Source organism: Zea mays, chromosome 6 (genome assembly GCF_902167145.1).
Source record: "Zea mays cultivar B73 chromosome 6, Zm-B73-REFERENCE-NAM-5.0, whole genome shotgun sequence".
Lineage (NCBI taxonomy): Eukaryota > Viridiplantae > Streptophyta > Magnoliopsida > Poales > Poaceae > Zea > Zea mays.
Window position 1 is genome coordinate 90562797 of NC_050101.1, and position 19845 is coordinate 90582641.

At 47.1% G+C, this 19845-nt stretch overlaps 1 protein-coding gene across 1 annotated transcript in view; it reads left to right on the plus strand.

Annotated features, from left to right (window-relative positions):
• LOC103629538 (probable LRR receptor-like serine/threonine-protein kinase At1g56130) overlaps nt 1-18381 on the plus strand; it is a 62253-nt gene extending 43872 nt beyond the window's left edge. Inside the window, exons 12-17 of the mRNA XM_008650632.2 lie at nt 1699-1767; nt 1864-1908; nt 12286-12347; nt 17173-17540; nt 17611-17797; nt 17875-18381. Of these exons, the coding sequence (XP_008648854.2) occupies nt 1699-1767; nt 1864-1908; nt 12286-12347; nt 17173-17540; nt 17611-17797; nt 17875-18065 (922 nt within the window). The 3' untranslated portion in view covers nt 18066-18381. The remainder of the gene's footprint in view (nt 1-1698; nt 1768-1863; nt 1909-12285; nt 12348-17172; nt 17541-17610; nt 17798-17874) is intronic.
• Nucleotides 18382-19845: the final 1464 nt, after the last annotated feature.

Sequence of the window (19845 nt, forward strand, 5' to 3'; positions counted from 1 at the left end):
GCCTATCTGGGCTGCCGCCACGCGCGCCCCCATGGGGTGCGCGGCTGCCCACTGTGCCGCCTGCTCTCGCGCTGCTTCCCTCGCCAGCCTGAGCTCTTCGTCGGTGTTGTCGTCGACAGAAGCAAAGCTGCCAGCTCTACTACCGCGCAGAACCTCGAGCTAGAGCATCTTAGACTAGGGCATCTTAGAGGACGACATCTTAGACTAGCATCTTGTCATATGCTTGACTGCCTTGGGCAGCTATAAATATGTAACCCAACGACTTAGGTGGGTATGGTGTTGTGTGAGAAATAAAACTAGAAAATTGTCCTAACTCCTAGTGTCATCCCCTCGATGAGATTAAGAGTTCCACTACTTACAGTCCATCCGACAGTAGGCATGCGTCGGCACGGCCACGTCGGTGAGGACATGGTCGTCGAGGGCGTAGCGGTGGAGAGTCAGTAGAACCTGATCACGTCAGTGAGTGTACTGTGCTGAGTCCGTATGCTGGGGAGCCCCGCCGCCTGAATATGGAGGCTGACGATAACCGACACGTCGGGTGCGGGAAGGGCGACATCATCGTCGATCTTGTGCACAGAGTGGGAGTCATCACCCGGGACGCCCCCTGAACGAGTGGACGGGCGCGATGAGCTGGCACTCGAGGGCGTCGATTGTTGTGTGCTCTTGAGAGGTGGTTATCACCGATAGGTGACTGTAAACCGGTGGCGAGAGCGTGTCGAGCCACCCCTCGAGAGGGTAAGATCCATCAGTGAAGGGGGAGTGCCACTCATCATACCTATGTAGGGAAAGTGAGGAACCAGAAGCTCGGCACGACGGGCATCGACATCGACAGAGGCACATGTGTCGCAGGCGTGGCCTTCCGTAGCGTGGTCGCGTAGACGACAACATGGAGGCGGGTGCAGCTGGGGCGCCACTGTCGTGGAAGGGGAGGTCGTTGCGCACGTTGTCGAGGGCCGCACAGAAGACGGAGGGGGGGGGGGCAAAGCAAGCTGGAGAACAACCACACTACTCTGGGGAAGGACCGCGACGACATGCTGAAGAGTGGCGGCGCGGGTCGCATGGAGGGTGGCGGCGCTGGCCGCCGCAGCGACGAGATATGGGCGTGGGGTTTGTGCCGCCGGACCCCACGATGGCGGTGGTTGGGGGTGGTGGGTCCGAGACGGACGCGACGGAGAAACCCAGCGGCGGCGGCGCAGAGAAGTCTTGCGAGGTTGCGGACGCGGTAGAGGCGCGAGCGGTGACGTCCGCCTAGTGTTTGCAATGGCCTTAGTAGCACTTTAGGTCCTCGGTCCGAATCCCTATGGTAGTGAATTTTAGGATGGGTAAAAAAGTTTACTTGTTGATTCCCCTAGTTGTCATGGGTGGTCTAACCTGTTGTGAGCGTACCCTCATGTAAGGGGCTAGTAGTGGGTTGGGCCTCAAGGCTTGGTTTAAGGCCCGAACCATTGGGCTTGGCATCTCCATGTATGAGAGCCCTAGCTTTTATGACCTTTCTCGGTCGGGCTCCTCCTGTTGCACTCTTAGTAAATTATCGTGCCGACGGTCTTCTCCACCGACCGAGTTCTTTTAGAATCTAGCTAGAACCCTCTGCGCTTTTACAAATTATGTTTGCATACTGTTTGTTTCAGAATAATCTTTTCTCCAATGCAGACTAAGTGATGCTTGTCTAACTCTTCTCAATTTTGTTATAAACTCCAGGGATGTTTCGTATAACTATTATGTTGACGGATCCCTTTCTAACAATCCTTCTGGTCAGAAGCAGTTCATGTATAAATTTCTTTCTTTCTTATAGTAATCATTATTTTAACTATTAAGTTAATTATAGCAACCTTACTTATTCTTTTGCAATCTTGTTCTGCGTAGAAATTATCTTGGAACATCAATTGATGCAAGTGGAAGAATCAACAGGTAATAAACATTTTAAATGTAGACCCCTTTGAATAATCGGCATGTGTTCTTTGCTAATCTTTTGGGTGAAAATCAATTCTTTTTTTGTATTGTAGTATATACAGTTCTAAAATTTGAATAGTATTCACTAGGCCAGTACATGGTTTGGTCCAATACCGATCAACCTGCCAGCCCTAGCTAGACTGGATCGATATAAGCGATTTGAGTGGGTTAGCCGGTTTCAAGTTTTGAACCCATATGTATAGGAGAGCCTTGGCTTCAGAACAGAAAACCAGCACCACCCATCCCAGTCTATGCTTGAGGTCTTGGTGGTCATGCCCGTAATTTGCGGCGAGGTTGTTGTAGTTGGAGATGGCAGTGTGTGATTGAGGAGCATGACATTGGGGGTTTAGTGGCCGGGAAAACGCTCGGGGCGGCGGTGGTGGTGACGACATCAGCAGAACCTAAGATGAAGATGCATGGCTCGCTCGGTCGCTCTCGCCCTCTCCCTCACTCCCGCACCCACCGATGTCGTTCGCTGCTGCTCCGCCTGCCACCATGCGTCTACCCTGGTCATGGCGTCGTCGTGGGTTTAGTCTCCCTCATCCCTGGATCTTAGGCTTCTCCTGTCTCCCATCCGGTGGAGGCAGGCGGCTACTCCGCGATGGCATCTCCATTTGTTTGGGATGATAGGGGGAAATTGCTTGCGAATTCTTTGGACTGCTCATCTGGTAAAGCTTTTCAGCTCTCGGTTCTTTCGAGATATGTCTCCTCGGTCCATCATGTCTCTTCTTTGCCTTTGGACTCCTTACTGATTGCGGTTTTTCACCGTTACAATTTTCATCTCTCGGCTAAGTCAGTCAACTTGGCTTTGCAATCGGTTCTTGGTGGCTCCCGGCGGGTTTTCATGTCGTAAGAATCAGATCGTCATTTTCGTTTTTCCGTGGCCTCCAAGAAAGTTGGTTTCATGGTCCTGGCTCTGAAGCGCACCATCTCTGCAAACTTTGATGTTTATTTCTATCTTTGGAGAAACGGGAGCCCAAATTGGAGAAAAGAATATGCTCTTTGGTGCAGAGAGGAAGATGAGAAGTGGATAGTTGTTAAACGCAGAAGTTGTCGTTCTTTAAAATTAGTCTCTTTTGCTAAGAATTTGGTGCAAGACTCACCAAGCAAGAAACATGGTCCATCTAGTCGAATCAGCAATGGATTTCTCAGGTCGGCCATAAAGACGAAGATGAAGCTCTTTCTCCAGGGTACTCCTAATGATCAGTGTCAGCTGGATTTCGTGCAAATAGGGAATTTTAAATGTCCATTGTCAATCTAAAATTCAAATATGAGATCTCGTTTTAGCTCGACTTTGAACAACGACCCTCAGGAGACTTCTTTGGTTCCTGTTTCAGCCATCTTTTCTCGGATTTCTCATGATCTCGACAGGGCGGTGTCTCATGGGGCTTCGTGCAAAACCCGCCTCTTGTCGGATGGGCATTTACGCACATCACAAGCGCACTCAGCGCATGTTGGGCCCCACCATCCTTCAGGGTAAACTTAGCTATCGGTGTCTCTCGAACACCCATTTCATCAGGACTTGTTCTAGCTCGGTCAGGTGTCGCCAGTGTTTTCTGCTCGGTCACTTTGAAAAATATTGCAACAGTAGGCATGCTCAACCTATAGCACGTCTGCTCTAGAGGCCTAAGGCGCACTGCATTAAAGGATTGGTGGTAGGTTGCAATGATGCTCATGTCGCATTGGAAGTTGCTCCCGGAGCCTTAGCTAAGGCACCTTTGCCTTCGGTCACCGGGCCTACTCAATCTTCTGTTAAAGGTGCCTTTTCGCATTCTGACGAGGTCAACTATTCGGCTCCCATCCCTGAAAGCGTTTCGCCCAGCCTTCCACTGGCTATAGTTACTAGGTCGTTTGCTATACCCGGTTGCAGGCGCCTTTTCGATTCTAACGCTGGCTACTCCTCTCTTAATGTTGTTGAGAAAACTCTTTCGTCTTCATTCTCTCGCTCTCAACAATGTTGCGGTTTCTCCCTGCTGCCCTCACCTCTCTTGCTAATGGCCAACTTCCCGGCGGACCCTCGTCCTTTCCTCCAACCGGAGTTCATCACCGTGGATGGGGACGCCAACCGGCACACTCGCGCCCGTCTTCATTCTCTCGCTCTCAACAATGTTGCGGTTTCTCCTTGCTGCCCTCACCTCTCTTGCTAATGGCCAACTTCCCGGCGGACCCTCGTCCTTTCCTCCAACCAGAGTTCATCACCGTGGATGGGGACGCCAACCGGCACACTCGCGCCCGCATCCATCTTGCTTTGGGGCAGGAGACTCGCCGGGATGACTTTGTCATTGCGATGGACGTGGAGGGAGTGGTGCAACCGGCTAACTTTGGTATGTGTGTTAGTCGCATTCGGGATTACCTTCAAAATGATCTTAGACTGCATGTTCTTAGCTGCTCCGAACACCTGTTTGGGCTGGGAATTTTTGAAATGGGAAGCATTCTCCAGAAGGGTAGATTGATCTCTGGTGATATTTTCAATATTGTCGACACTTTGGGCGCTTTATCCGACTGGATAGAGCGCAAAATTTCAGAGAAGTGACCTATAGTAGAAAAGGGTGGATTTTGTTGTTGGGTTTTCCTGTTACTCTTATGAATGATACGTGCATCCACTAAGTTGTGGCATCCTTTGGCAAGCTCCTTCATTGTCACAATAGTCCTATGTCCTGGTTAAGTGCATGTATAGATCTGTCAATGACATGCCAAGAAGAATTGTGCTCACTCAGGGAGAAGTCTCCACTGGTTTGGGATGCTCTTGGGCCGTCCCTGTGTACATCCTCACTCCGAAAGACAATTGGAGGCTTGGGGATATTGAAGCTCTTGCCAACCATGAGGATGATGTTCCTCCCAATGGTAACCCTCATCCACTTCTAGAAGAAGACAATGATGAAGACTTCCTTCAAGCTGAGGGAGATTTCATAGAAAATGTAGATAATCACAACTTGGGGGTGTTCAGGGTCCTACTCAGGGTGATCATGTTTGGGAAAACACGGCCCTGAACTTGGGAATCGCTAATAACTGGCAACCGTGGCCCCAGCAGCCCCATTTTCCTCCCCAGGTTCATGGTATGCATGTAGGGGTGACAATGGGCTCTAAATTTTACACTATAAGATTTAAGGATAGGATTAAGATTGGGCCCTATTTCTATTCATTTTTGAACTAAAATTTATTTAGGGACCTAGCATTTTGTGAAGAAGCATTTGGATCACGATCCATACCACCCTTACATGCATGAGCAGCTCCTGTTGAATCCCAATGATAGACCAGATGATGGGGCCGATTCCTCCTCCTCTAGCAATTTGGTTGCAAGATGCAAAATTTGCAATAGATTCCCCTACAAGACTGCTGGTGATCTCCCTGAACTTGGTGCTTTTCCTTTATCTTTGGATCTTCTCTCGCGCGAAATGTCAGGATGGGCTGAAAAATTCATGTCCATGGGACTCAAAAGAATTATGTGCCATGCTCTCCCTCACCTAAGTGAGGTCTCTTGGTGGGGCTCCTCTTGTCGCAGTCTCACACAGCTTGGTCCTTCCATTGTTCAAATTGAGATTCCGAAACAAAATGTTGAGGCTTCTGTCACTTCTAAGGTTCAGCCTATCACTAGTTGTCAGCCTCTTTTTTCTTCTCCAAGATCTGTTGAGCCTGCTAGCTCATATTGGCACAAGTAGGAAGCCTTAAAGCAAAGGCAAGTGGTTACCAAAGAAATATATCAAAGGCAGATGCCTAGGCAGGCCAGGCATATTGTCAAGAAGACCAGGTCAGCAAGTAAGAAGTCTGCCTGAAAACCATACCCATCTCAAGTTAGAAGAAGTGCAAGGATCAATGCCAGAACCAAGGGACTCAAGGTCTCCTTCAATCTTGGCTCGCCCTCAGGGTCCCTGGAGGTACCTTCTCAACATCTACCCCATTTGGAATTTATCTAGACATTAATGCTATCACCTTGCAGAAGGTGATTGTTGAGAATTGCGGAGTGCCCCTTGTGGAGGCATCCCTGGAGGTGCTACTTCGTCCGGACCCAGGAGTGGAGGGCAGCATCATCCCCGTAGGACCTCTGCAAAAACCATGATGATTTACAAAACTATGTCTCATGCTGCGGTGCGGGTCGTCGTGGTTTTTTGTATCTTAAAACTTATGTGGTGGTTTAACATGTACCTTTTGGTGGTTTGTGGAACTTGGGTGACAAACATCATTTAACCTCGTCGGCAACTTGGTCATCGTCTTTTATGTGCGCCTTGATGATGCTATTTCTTTTGCACTATTGGTTCATTGATATTGCTCTGGTAAAGTTTGTTGTTGGGGTTACTCCCTGTGTTTGCGTCTTGGATGTGATATCCATGCTCTCGTTGGCTTTAATCTTTAATGTGATAATTTATGAATCACAACGTTAGAAAATGGAATGTTCTTAATTGGAACATTAGAGGTTTGAATGATGAGGGCAAAGCCCGTGCAGTGTGGCAAAAAAATGGAGAGTTGCTACTCTGTCTTCTGCATCCAAGAAACAAAAATGGAGGACATCACCCCTCATTCTTTTAAAAGACTTGCTCCCAAGCGTTTCACCAAATTCGCCTTTAGTCCATCTAGAGGTGCCTCGGGTGGTATTTTGATTGGTTGGAATGACTCCTTGCTTCAGAGAACGGACCAGGAGGTTAATCTTTTCTCCATTACAGTAGATTTTGTCTCTCGCCTTTCCGCAGATCACTGGAAGTTAACAACTGTCTATGGTCCCTGTCATGTCCCTGATTGTATTGTTTTTATCAATTGGTTGAGCTCCCTCGATATTTCTTCAACAGATAACTGGATGCTGATTGGGGATTTCAATTTCTTTTGTTTGGTTGCTGACAAACATAAGCCAGGAGGGAATGTTACAGATATGAATACTTTTAACTCTATCATTAGTAGGCTTGGTATTATCGAAATCCCCCTCAAAGGCAGAAGTTTCACTTGGTGCAATTAGATTGGTGTCTCACCTCCATCAGTTGGACCTCTGCTTTTCCCAACACCTTGCTAGTTCCCTTGGCAAAGACCACTTCTGATCATATCCCTTGTGTTCACAAATTGGTTCTTCCATTCCGAAAGCTAATATTTTTCGCTTCGAGAATTACTGGATGGAGTTACAGGATTTTCAGAGGTGGTTTCCAACGCTTGGAATAGAGAGGTCAGAACAGTCTCCTGTGCTGCAAGAATAGTCGCCAAATTCAAGAATGCCAGATATGACTTCAAGAAATGGAGCAAGTCTACCTCCAATTTGAATCGTTTGATAACAAATTGTAATGTGGTCATTTTAGTCATGATAAATTGGAAGAACAAAGATCTCTGTTTCTTCAGGAAAAGAATTTGAGATCAATCATCAAGACTCAGATTGACAGGCTCCTAAAATACAAAAACAGCTACAGGAGGCAGCGATGCATTGAAAGAATGGTATTGGGGATGAATGCACTAAATTTTTCCATGCTGCTGCAACAAACAGGTACAAGCACAATGTCATGGCTAATTTAGTCAATGAGGAGGGTATTAGCTTCTCTGATCATGAAGGAATAGCTGCTTGTCTCTGGGAGGTGTTCAAGGATCATATGGGGATCTCTGATGACCCCACCGTGGTCTTCAATCTTATAGACCTGGTTCACTCTGTTGAAGGGACGACAGATCGAGCCGAAAAGGTCGCGGCAACGTGGATCCGGCCGGGAAGGCCGCGGCAGCGACGGATCCAGCGAAGGCGATGAAGGGGGTGGGCGGCGGGGCGTGTCCAGGCGGGCAGGGGCCTACGCCGGACCTGGCAAAGGGTGCTGACGGCACCGGTGACGGGAGAAGCTCGAAGTGGGAGGCGATGCTGGGGCGTCAGCGCGAGCAATTAGGAGGTGGCTAGCGCCATGGTTATTAAAACGGTAAAACGTTAAAACGTTATGAACCAACTTTTCAACGTTTAAACGTTTAAATGAACGTTGAAACGTCTTTTCAGACTTGACATAGAATTTCAAATATAGAATAATTTCATACATAAGTTGAGTTCACAAACAAAATAGCATTAGCATAAAAAGAAAAAGATCAAGTTCAACAACACTATTTGTTGCCTCGCTATTTGTTGCCATTGAAATTCACTGTCAGCAAATAAAGATTGATTCAATGTGAGCAAAATCAACAAATTCAATTTGAGGCTGGCTGCTGGTCTTGCGGAGTGGCTGCTCAGCTGCTGGTCTTGCTCAGCAGAAGTGAGGCAGAGCAGAGCTGCCAGAGCGCAGTGACAGGTGAGGGCACTAGTGTCTTGCTCTGTTGCTCTGCACTGGGCACTAGCGGCTTGCGTTGGTTGCGCAGAGCAGCGCAGTGGGGAGTGGGCACTGGAGGCTGGAGGCTCTGGACTCTGAGCATGGCGGCGGCGGCGCACTGGAATTTTTAGGGTCGGCGGCGCACTGGAGTCTGCAGTCCAAAATTTTGATTCAATTTTGAGCGGCGGCGGCGGCGCACTGGAATTTTGAGCGGCGGCGCACGGTTCCTTGACTTTGGACTGTGGGTGGAGGGAAGAGGGAGGAGGGAGGAGAGGGGCTGGCGCCCGACGGCGTACCTGGCGGCTCTGGACGACGGTAGCGGGCAGTGGCTGAGGACGACGTCGCAGCGGCTGAGAATGGCTGGGCGGCTGGCGGCGCTGAGGACGGCTGGGCGGGTGGCGGCTTAGAATTTAGGGTTTGAGGACGGCTAAAGGCCCAGGAAGGCCCATTAACATCTAGAACGTCCATAAAACGACTAAAACGCCGTAAAACGTGTTTCAGACGCTCGGAGGACGCTTAAACGTCCAAAACGGACGTTCAACACCTTTTTCGTAAAACGTGCAGACGTTTTACTCCCTAATCGCGTTTTACCGTTTAAGCGACGCTTTAATAATAGTGGCTAGCGCGATGACAAGGGGCTGCACGGGCGAAGATGCCGACACAGGGGAGAGGAGCGCAGGGTATCCATGCCGGGGAAGAGGTGGCAGGCACTGGTGAGGATGGCGCGCAGGGGCGAGAGCGGCCGAGGGGAAGGAGACCCCCACAACCAGAGAGGCAGCGGAGCGGACGGACAACATGAGGACCGGTAGCGCAGCCAACATGAGGACCGGTAGCGACGACCAGCCCTGGATGTGGCGGCGGCGCGGATTCGGGCAGCGCTGATCTGGGGTGGGGGAGTGAGGCCGCGAGGAGGGGAGCCGTGGGCACACCACCCAGGCCGAGATCTGCGTTGCCTAGTTCACTGCGCACCGGCCTCACAGCCGTGTGGCTCCGTGGGAACAACAGGACTTATAGCCGCGGCTTTCTCCGGGGAAGGACTCGCTGATGGAGTGGTCGCCACCGGTAGGAACTGCGCACGCGAGCCCGGCAGCAGGCAGTCGGCAATGCGGCATGGCCCCAGATCACAGCCCGGCCGCGGCGCTGGCTGCTCTGGCCGCAGCCGCGGAAAGCCGACGAGCCCCCCACCTGCGTTTTGGCGCCGCGCCGGGGAGGGCACCGAGCTCGTGTGGTGGAGGATGCCGAGCAGTGGGAGAGGAGGAGGAAGGGAGAGGGGAAGGCGCCGCGCCCCGAAGGCAGGAGCAGGAGCAGGGGACGTGAGCCTGAGCGGCCGACGGTGGGACCCCGCTCTGACGGTGAGACCCCGCCTGGAGGCTGACCCCGCTTGGGCCACCACCTGCGCGTGGGGCAGCGGCGGCTGCGGCGGAGGGGTTTGGGCGCGGGGCCCGGAGCGAGAGGTGCTGGTGTAGCGGCCCCGACGAGGACGTGGAGCAGGACGTCGTGGCCGTGGACGCCATGGAGGCCGAGCGTGAGCGGTCCGAGGACGAGCCGAAGCTCACGGTCTGCAGCTCGTCGGCCGCGCGCTGGTGAGATGGGGCCCGAGAAGCGGAACCGCGGGAGCTGCAGCTCGACGGCGCGCCCGCCGGTGTCGAGGAGCAGGATGCGGCGGGCGAGGTCGCCGCCGGTCCCTACGACGCCGGGGAAAGCGGGGCCTGGCTGGGCACCGTCGATGCGGCCGAGGTCGCGCAGATCCTCGCTCGATGACTCGGTCAGCGCGGCGGGCGCGGACGCCGGGACGTGCGGCAGGACATGAGAAGCGGCATGACACGGGACGAGTTGGCGCTGGCCTGCGCCGCCTGCGGCTCGCGCGTGGGGTTGAGCCCGAGCCCGCTGGCTGGGTGGCGGCGGCGGCCAGGAAGGGAGCCGCCCCGGGAGGGAGGGATGAGCCTCCCGGGGCGACGGTGGGGCCTAGGCTGGCGGCTGTAGGTGTGGAAGGTGGCGGTTGGGATCTGGGGCAGCCGGCGGCTACCCTGCTGTGGGAGAGGAAACCCTAAACCTAACCCTTTGATACCATGTAGAATAGTGAACTATTGTTGTATTGCATAGAGTGATGGGGTACAATATATAGACTCAACCCTAACCCTAATGGGTCGGCAGCCCAACAGTGGTGCGGCCCACACACACTCACATACACAGTCTAACAATCAAGGCTGATCTCTACAAGTTATGTTAGGACTTCTTTGACTGTTCTGTCAACCTTGAAGGGCTAAACACTTCGTTGATTACTATGATCCCCAAGGTCAGCAACCCAGTTACCATTAGTGACTACAGACCATTTCCCTCCTCAAAATAGCCATCAAGCTGATCACCAAACTCCTGGCCAACAGAATACAGCCAAAGATGCCGAGTCTTATTCACAGAAATCAGTATGGGTTCATCTAACACATATCTATTCAAGATTGTTTGGCTTGGACTTACGAGTACATTCATCAATGTCAGCAGTCCAAAAAAGAGAAGTGGTTTTAAAGCTGGATTTTGCTAAAGCCTTTGATACAATAGAGCACAATGTTATCTTGGCTATGCACATGCAGCTTGGTTTCCCTGATAAATGGATCAGTTGGGTTCAGATTATTCTCAATTCAGGGGGGAGAAGGCATCGCCCAGACGCCTACCTCGCCAAGGCGGACGCCATGCTCATTCTTACCTGGGTGGCGCCGATGCCTAGCAAAAACGACCGCCTGGACGCCTAGGCGATGCCTTTTAAACCATGGTCGTCGATATGAAGCATGTGATGAAAGTTCGGATAGTGCTGCACTATAATCTGGTATCAAGGCGGTCGTCGTAAAACCCATGGTGGTGGCCGGCGCTGGTGGCAGCCAGGCCACTACAGCTGCCAAGGTGGACGACATGGCTGTCATCAACTTTGCTAGGTCCGCCAGGGCCTTCATAGTGGCGTCAGCTGGCGACATGAATGGAGCCGCTGGTGCTTGTTACCGTCATTAGAGTCTGACATATCGACACTAGATGTTATGGCGACGACTGGGGTTGAGGAAGCGCAAGGGGGGCGGCCGAGGGCCTTGTCCATGCCCGATGTTTTTTTGTTGTTTAATGTTTACTTGATTAGATTGATACATCTCCTCCTTATTATAGAGAGACTTGACACCTAAGCCAATATCCTAACTAAATCAATCTAACTAGTCACTTTTCTTATCCCAACCAAATCAATCTAACTTACCTCTTTTCTAACAAACCAAACAAATTTAATTTGTATTACACTGTTCGTACGAGATATTGTTTACGTGCTACAGTATCACGTGGGCCCTTAGGATAGCTCCACTTGCCATAACAGTAAGTTCTAGTCATAGTTGTCAAGGCGTCGCCTAGGTGATGCCTAGGCGGTAAGGCGCCCCGGCGACGTAAGGTGTCCTGCTCGCCTTACTCCTGTGCGTCTGCTCCAGCGGCGCGACGGCACGGCGGCAACTGCAGTGGCACGACGGCTCTAGTGGCACTGTGGCACGGTCGCAGCTGTAGGGGCGCGGTGGCGCGACTGCTCTAGCGGCACGGTGGTATGACTGCGCAGCGGCGCCGGCATAGGAGGGAGAAGTGAGCAGAGCGAGAAGCGAGCAGACAGGGAGAGAGACGCTGGTGGCTGGGAGAGGCGGCTGGGAGAGGGAGTCGGCTGGGTCTGGAGAGGGGGACAAAGCCACAAAGGAAGTGAGCTTAACCTAATCTTCATGGGCTAGTTGGGCTCAATTGTAGGCTGATTGGGCTAGTCTTTTTTCTTTCCTTTACCCTTCTCTTCTTTATTATTATTTTTGTCCTAAATACTTTCTCAAATATCAATATTTTCCTATTTTTAAATATATTTAAGGCGTCGCCTCGCCTTACGCGTTACCGCTTAAAAGTTAAAAAGGGGGTCTGTTGCCTTACCGCTTTAACAACTATGGTTCTAGTGCTATGTTGGCCTTGCTACCTATACTAGCTCATGTAATTCGGTACTGGTAGGAAGTAGATTTTAATCATGGTATTATTTCAAAATTTAAAGTAATATTCTGCGTATTTCTCACTTTGTTGTGTTACCATGCAGTGGAAATCTTACAATCCTGAACTGCCTTCGCATGAACGAATGCAACATAAATAATTTAACTAGTAAGTTACATGCCTTCACATGCTATTAGATTGCTAGTGCTCATATTCATGACATCTCAAATGTTTGGAAATGCCATCACCATCTGTTTTCCAATAACTCGGTGTGTATCATTACACTCACCATCGAGATGAAATACCATAGACGAAACAGGTATACCTCAAAATGCCATCAGAAATGCCATAAATGTTTGGAAATGGCACCACAGAGGACCAGTTTGTTTAATGCTGTAGTGATTTCAACCAGTAAATGATTTAGTTGCTGCTTTTCTAATACTGGCATGGAGAATTATAACTTGACGTTTAACTAATGTACAAAACCGTATTTTATTTTCATTTTTCACTAGTGTTGATGTTCCATTGCATTTGAATATTCTAGGATCAATGGATCTTGCCTTGCTCTCATTCGTCATCAATCCTTGACATTGACGTTTTATTATCCTTATTAAGATCAAATATCTCTTTTTTTCTCGAACACACAGGAGAGCTGCGCATCTTTATATAATAGAGAGAGAAAAGAGAGGTCTTACAAGAAGGGGTAAACCCCTGCTAAGCAGAAACTCCCAGAGGAACACACACTTAGACACTTAGAAACTATTACATGATCATTACATTACATAATTTTCTTCGACCACACTGGTGGCTTCGACTACGCGCAAGCTTCCGAGTTGTTTGGCTCCAGCTAGCACCTAGCACGCCAGCTCATCTAAGAAACTTCGTTGCACCTTGCCGATGGAGGGAGAATTACCCTCAAAAACCACTCGGTTACGTTGCAGCCATAAACACCAAGCACCTAGAATAATGGCACTATTAAAGCCTTTCTTCTTGTCTTTATGCACTCGGTTGCAAACTCTTCTCCACCAATCAGCAAATGCGATATCCTCTACACCAGGGGAGATGTGACCAAGACCAAAAGGAGATAGGAGGTTATACCAAAATTGTCGAGCAAAGACACACGTAGTCATAAAGAGGGCAAGCTTTCGGATGTGGGAGGCCTCTTTTTGCCAAAGTATCAGCTGTCTAACATTTATTCCTCATAGCTAGCCATAGAAAGGTCTTACATTTAGGAGGGGCCCAACTTTTCATAGCCTCTTCCATGGCTGAAAAAGGATGGATTCTGTGAATAGAACCTTGTAGCAGGATTTAGATGAAAACCGCCCAGTAGCCTCATGCCTCCACACATGTTGATCATCATCCTGTCAACACAACCTCTCCCAAAGAATCCCAGAGAAGAAGGTATTGTTACATCCCTAGAAAAGAAAGGGGGGGGGGGGGGGATAATGTCCCTCACCCACCTTCTGTTGTCAAGATCTTGAGCCACCGTTCTAGAGGAAAGGGTCTTCTTATCAACTTTAGCAGCCACCTCAGGAGCAATGTCCTGAATACAACAGTCATTCAGCCATCTATCAGACCAGAACAACGTGTTGTTTCCGTTACCCACAAAGGAGATGATCGAGCTAGCAAATAGTTGTCGAGCCTGAGGCTGGATAGGAAGATCCAGACCACTCCAAGGCCTATCCGGGTCTGTTTTCTACAGCCATAACCATTTCGTTTGTAGCGCCCAACTCATATATCGCAGGTTCGGAATACCCAGGCCACCCAGTTTTAGCGGCCTAGTAACTTTGTCCCATGACACTAACAGCTGCCCCCATTCACTTCTTTCCTTCCTTTCCAAAGAAACCCCTGCCGCAGCTTATCGATAGATTTGATCACCCACTTTGGCACATTCATGGCAATAAGAAGGTACACCGGGATAGCTGATAGGACAAACTGGACAAGATCAAATATCTCAATTGTCAGTATTTTTGTTTGTTTCTATTCTAATGCTCTTAAGACAAGATTTGCTTTGATTTTTGAACAATTGAAGCAACAGAAAGCTGGTGACATGGATGGGCACATTGTTAATGTCTTGGCAAATGATTTAAATTACAAGTAATATTCAGCATGGTTCTTACTAAGATTCATGTTTGGTTCCCCTAACTAAAGTTTAGTTCGTATTACATCAAATGTTTGAATATCAATAATAAGTATTAAATATAGGGTTAATTAGGTTTAATAAATTTGTCTTGTCGTTAAATCTTCATCTTTTTCTCGAAAGCGCAAGAGAACTGCGCGAATATATATTAAGGAGAAAAAGGTCCAATATGACCCCAAGATACAGATAAGGGCCCCCCCCTACGGCGGCCAGTAACAAGTATAAATGAACCCATCCATGACAAAAAATACTGCTACAAAACAACACTACAACTATCTAGCTAGCAGGGAGACCTGGGATGGGGGCAGTAAGCAAGGACAACTTTGCACCAGCCAATACCCAAAGATCGATCTCCAAACCAACACTTCTAATAGCAACAGCAACACTGGGACTCTTATTGTCAAAAACGCAGCCATTGCGATGTTTCCATAAGGTCCAAACACCGAGAATGACAAGACAGTTAAGACCATTTCTTGCAATCCCAGGAACCTTGGTGCTCAAGTCTTGCCACCAATCCATAAAAACCCCTTCACATGACTGATGAGCCAAGTGTTGTAGATTTACATGAAGAAACAGCTTGAACCAAAATTCTCTAGCAAAAACGCAGCCCAGCAACATATGGTTTAAGGTTTCCTGATCCTGATCACATAATGGGCACCTCTCCGGATGATCCATACCTCTTCTTTGCAACCTATCAGCTGTCCACACCTTCTTGTGAGCGACCAACCACATGAAAAACTTAGATTTCGGAGGAGCCCAAGTCTTCCATATTATATGAAAAGGCTCAAACTCAATTGACCCAATAAAGAAACCCCTATAAGCTTCCTTTGAAGAATATTTTCCATTGGCAGCTAGGCGAAAGAAATGCTTGTCTTCAACATGAGGTCTTAGCTGAACCAAATCAATTAAATCCCACAGGAGAAGATACTCGTTGATAACACCCACTAAAAAGGCCCCCTGAATATCCAAAATCCAGCTGTGATTGGAAAGAGCATCCAATACTGTTCTCCGATTAGCCCTTTGCTTAGGAATAATTCTAAATAACCGTGGAGTCAAATCTGCAATTCTATGTCCCAACAGCCACCTATCTGTCCAAAAAAAAACGTAGTAGCACCATTACCAAGATCAGTTTGCATAGCCATTGAGAAGAAATCTTTTACTTTCTTAGGAACTTGGATGGAAATAGAGGTCCAAGAGCGATTTGGTTCAGTTTTTGCCAACCATAACCATCGCATTCTAAGTGACCAAGCAAGCTCTTTTATGCTCGAAATACCAAGACCACCCAGCTCAATAGGCCTGCAAACAATCCCCCAGGCCACATGACAGTGTCCATCTTTTGCATCTTTCCGACCTCTCCACAAAAACTCACGACGAATCTTATCAATAGCTTTGAGCGCCCAAGCTGGAAGATCTACAGCCATAGCAAGATAAATGACCATCCCTATGAGAACATACTGGACGTGAATTTTTCGACCAGATTTAGTCAATAAATCAGCCTTCCAACCAGCAAGTTTATTTGCAATCTTATCAATGATGGGCTGAATCTGATCTCTAGTGAACTTTTTAATAGCTAGCGGTAGACCCAGATACCGGCAAGGAAAAACAGCCACCTCGCAAGGCAGCAAATCATGAAGCACAACAAGGTCTTGATCATCATATCTAATGGGATATACGTTGCTCTTCTGGACATTAGTACATAAACCGGAAGCCTCTCCAAAGAGGTGAAGAATATCCAAAGTAATATTGATATCCATAGCAGTCGGACGAAGAAATATCACCACATCATCAGCGTATAACGAAATCCGGTGCTGCAAAATCCGTGGGGCAAGGAGCTGCAGCAGCCCAACCTATTCAGCTCGGTTAAATAAGAATACCAAAATATCCATGACCAAGATGAACAGAAAAGGGGACAAAGGATCGCCTTGTCGAAGACCACGTCGATGAATAATAGTCTGCCTAGGTAGTCTGTTAAGCAACACCTGGGAAGAGGAGGTCCATAGCAAACCACTAATAATATCCCTCAATATCTGACCAAAACCCAAATGTTGCAGAACTTCGAGGAGGAAAGGCCAAGAAACTGAATCAAATGCCTTTGAGATATCTAACTTCAGGAGAATTCGAGAAAGCTTATGTTGATGGAGAAAGCGAGTAGTCTGTTGCACTAACATAAAATTGTCTTGAATGAAGCGGCCTTTAATAAAGGCACTTTGATTAGGGGACACCATATTGTGTAATCTGCCCGCCAAACGATTAGCAAGGAGTTTAGTGAGCAGTTTTGCGAAGCTGTGAACTAAACTTATAGGTCTGAAATCTTTTACTTGATCAGCCCCTTCAAACTTTGGGATGAGGGTGATATAGGCAGTGTTTAGGACATGAAAATTAATGAATCTCCTGCTTCCAACAGCCGAAAAAACAGCCAAAACATCAACCTTGATAATGTCCCAGCAAACTTTATAAAATCTCCCCGTGAAAAGTTTTATAATTAGACTATATTTAATACCCGTAATTATCATTCAAACATTCGATGTGACGGGGAATAAAATTTTATTGGGTAGAACCAAACGCCATATTTGCAGCTCAAATTCACGAAGAGGCTAAGAGCCTATTTGCATCATGCCTACTGTTACTAAAACATACCTTATTTAAGTGTGGTATGCCACACCTTTTATGGTTAAGAAATTGAGTCACCATTGCGGCAAATGTATGCAAGGAATGGGTCTATGGCATCTGGGATAGGCAACTAAAAAAGGCTGTAAATTTGCCTATTATAATATTGATTATGATTTGTGGGCTTGATGATGCATCTACCTTGTGCAAACTTTAGTTTTATATCATCAATTTATCATACTGCAGATCGTGCAACTTCCTTCGCTATAAACTGTGGTGGCAAGCAAGTGGAGTATTCAGATCTAATGCCAATTATGTTCTCTGAAGACTCCACTGATCTTGGAGGATCAGGCTTTCATGTTAATGCTACTAGTCATTGGGTAGTTAGTCATGTGGGTTCTGATCCATTTAACGAATCCACCGGTATTGTAAATACAAGTGATATTTTTGAAACCAACATGCAAGAGCTCTACCAAACAGCAAGAACTTCAACAAGTTCGTTGTGGTACTATGTGGTAGGTTTAGCTAACGGGAACTACACAGTCCAACTCTTCTTTGCAGAGATAGTCATAACTCATGGACCTGGAAAGCGCTTATTTGACATTGATATTCAGGTTTGATCCCTTCTTAACAATGAAAAAGTTTATTTACATATATACTTTTTTAATTGGTTAATAATTGCAGGACCAGAATATCAGGAAGGACTTTGACATTACTAAGGAAGCAGGGGGTTCCAGAAAAGCCACTAACATAACCTACGAAGTGACTGTTGATAACTCCATACTGGCAATACATCTGTATTGGAGTGGACGCGGCACCTGTTGTATTCCATATGAAGGAGCTTACGGGCCACTAGTTTCAGCAATAAAAGGTGGCTACAGAACATGCTCTGTCGATCTCTCATCATATTTACCATACCATTGACTAGGAAATACTTGATTTTCTCAGTTACCCATTCCCAAGACCCGAAAACCAGTCCCCCACAAGCACCACATTCTGATTCTGCCCGAGATGATGTAAAGCGAAGAGGAGTGGTTGCAGGCATTGCAGCACTTTCCATAGCTGCTGCGGTGATATCTTCATCTGTTGTCTACCTTTGGTGGAAATGGGTTTCACTTGTGAAGCGCCCAATGGCATGAGTTCGTCAGATGTTTGCATATAGTTGATTCTCCCACAAATTTCCATGTCATGCGAAGGACTCTATGTATTTGTCTTTTAGCGTTGGCTGCTAGCAACTAGCCAACTAGCATAGCCAAGATGACTGATGTACAGTTGACGTTGCGATCACGGTTTTAGGTCTCAAGTTTTGTTTCACGATTATTGTAACCTAGGAAATTATCTAAGACATTCTGCTGCTAATATGTTGTTTGTTTGTTGATCAAAGTGATTCAAATCGCATTGTGATATATTGTTTGTTTGTCGATCAAACTCATTGTAAAACTATTCTCGGACGAATGTCACATTTCACGTGTTGCCAACTTACTGATCGACTTCCAGTTGCAGTGTGTGTATTTGTTTCGCATGAGTAGAAAGGTACGATATAACTATCTAACATCATATTCTTTGTTCGCGAAAATGAAGCCTACGATACAAATCTGGAACTTTTGATCACTGGTTAGTCCAGTTCAGTTCCGAGTCAAAACATTTCGTTACTACTCACCGAGTCAGAGTTATTAGCCAGGCTAACCTGTAACAAAAACTCAATGGACTAACAAAAATTTGTTATTGTCTTATTCAGGCAAACTGAAGCACGTTCTTGACTAGGCAATGTGAACCCGTCGCTAAGCAACAGACCGACCGGGCTACTTACAGCCACAGCACAGATCAAACTGGAAAACTGTTCAATCATATACACGATAAGCATATCAGGATTTCAAAAGAAGAAAAAAAGCTGTGCCACAATGCACAAAGATATAAGATGGAAGCTAACAAAGCCACAGTTGAAGCAAAATCTAATAGCATTCAATGGTCCAATCCTTCATGTGATCAAACTTATGTATTTTTTGTTCTTAACTGGCGCAATTTGGCACCTTTATAATAATAACATTATTACCGTAACTAGTTAGGAATAAGGAGAATAAAATTTTACTTGCGCCAAAAACTAGCCAACTTAAGGCTTGTTCGGTTATTTTCAATCCATATGGATTGGAGGGGATTGATACGGATTGGAGGGGATTTTGACTTACTAGGGATTGAAACCCCCTCAATCCCCCTCAATCCATATGGATTGGGGTAGAACCGAACAAACTCTTAATATGATTGCAGACAGTGTCAAGGAAACACTACGCAACAAGCCAACAAGAAACAGAATGAAATCTACAACTACAATAAACAGTGGTAGCACAGAATTTCAAGTCGCAATTCCAATAACGCCATGTTTGGATCATTGGAATGAATTCCATTCTAATAATAGTAATTCAGACATATATCAATTAAGCTAATTCGGTTTTATGCAAAATATATTTGTATACTATTATTAGGAAGATGTCAAAGATATTTATGTGCTATATTTTTACTATAGAGGAGTGAGACGAAGAATGTCATATAAGTTACAGAGTAGAAACAAATTTTACTAATGCATGAAATCATTTCTCATCCTCCACCCCATAAATTTGAGATAGACTTATATCTGAACTTTAAAAAGTGATGGAATGTAAAATTCCAAACTAAATAAGTTACTTTATTGAGTGAATTCCCATTCCTCTAAAATGAAGAGATCCAAACGGCACGTAAAGGTAAAAAAAACAAACTTCCGTAGGATTTGTATAGTTAGGAGTGGATTGAGGAGTATTAAATCTCTCCCTATTCAGTTTTGAATAGGAAGAGATTTAGTCCCCCTCAATCCCCACCCCCACCCCAATTCCCTTGCAACTGAATAGCGCTGTAAGTGGATCAAAACCTTTAGGCCATGATGTAATG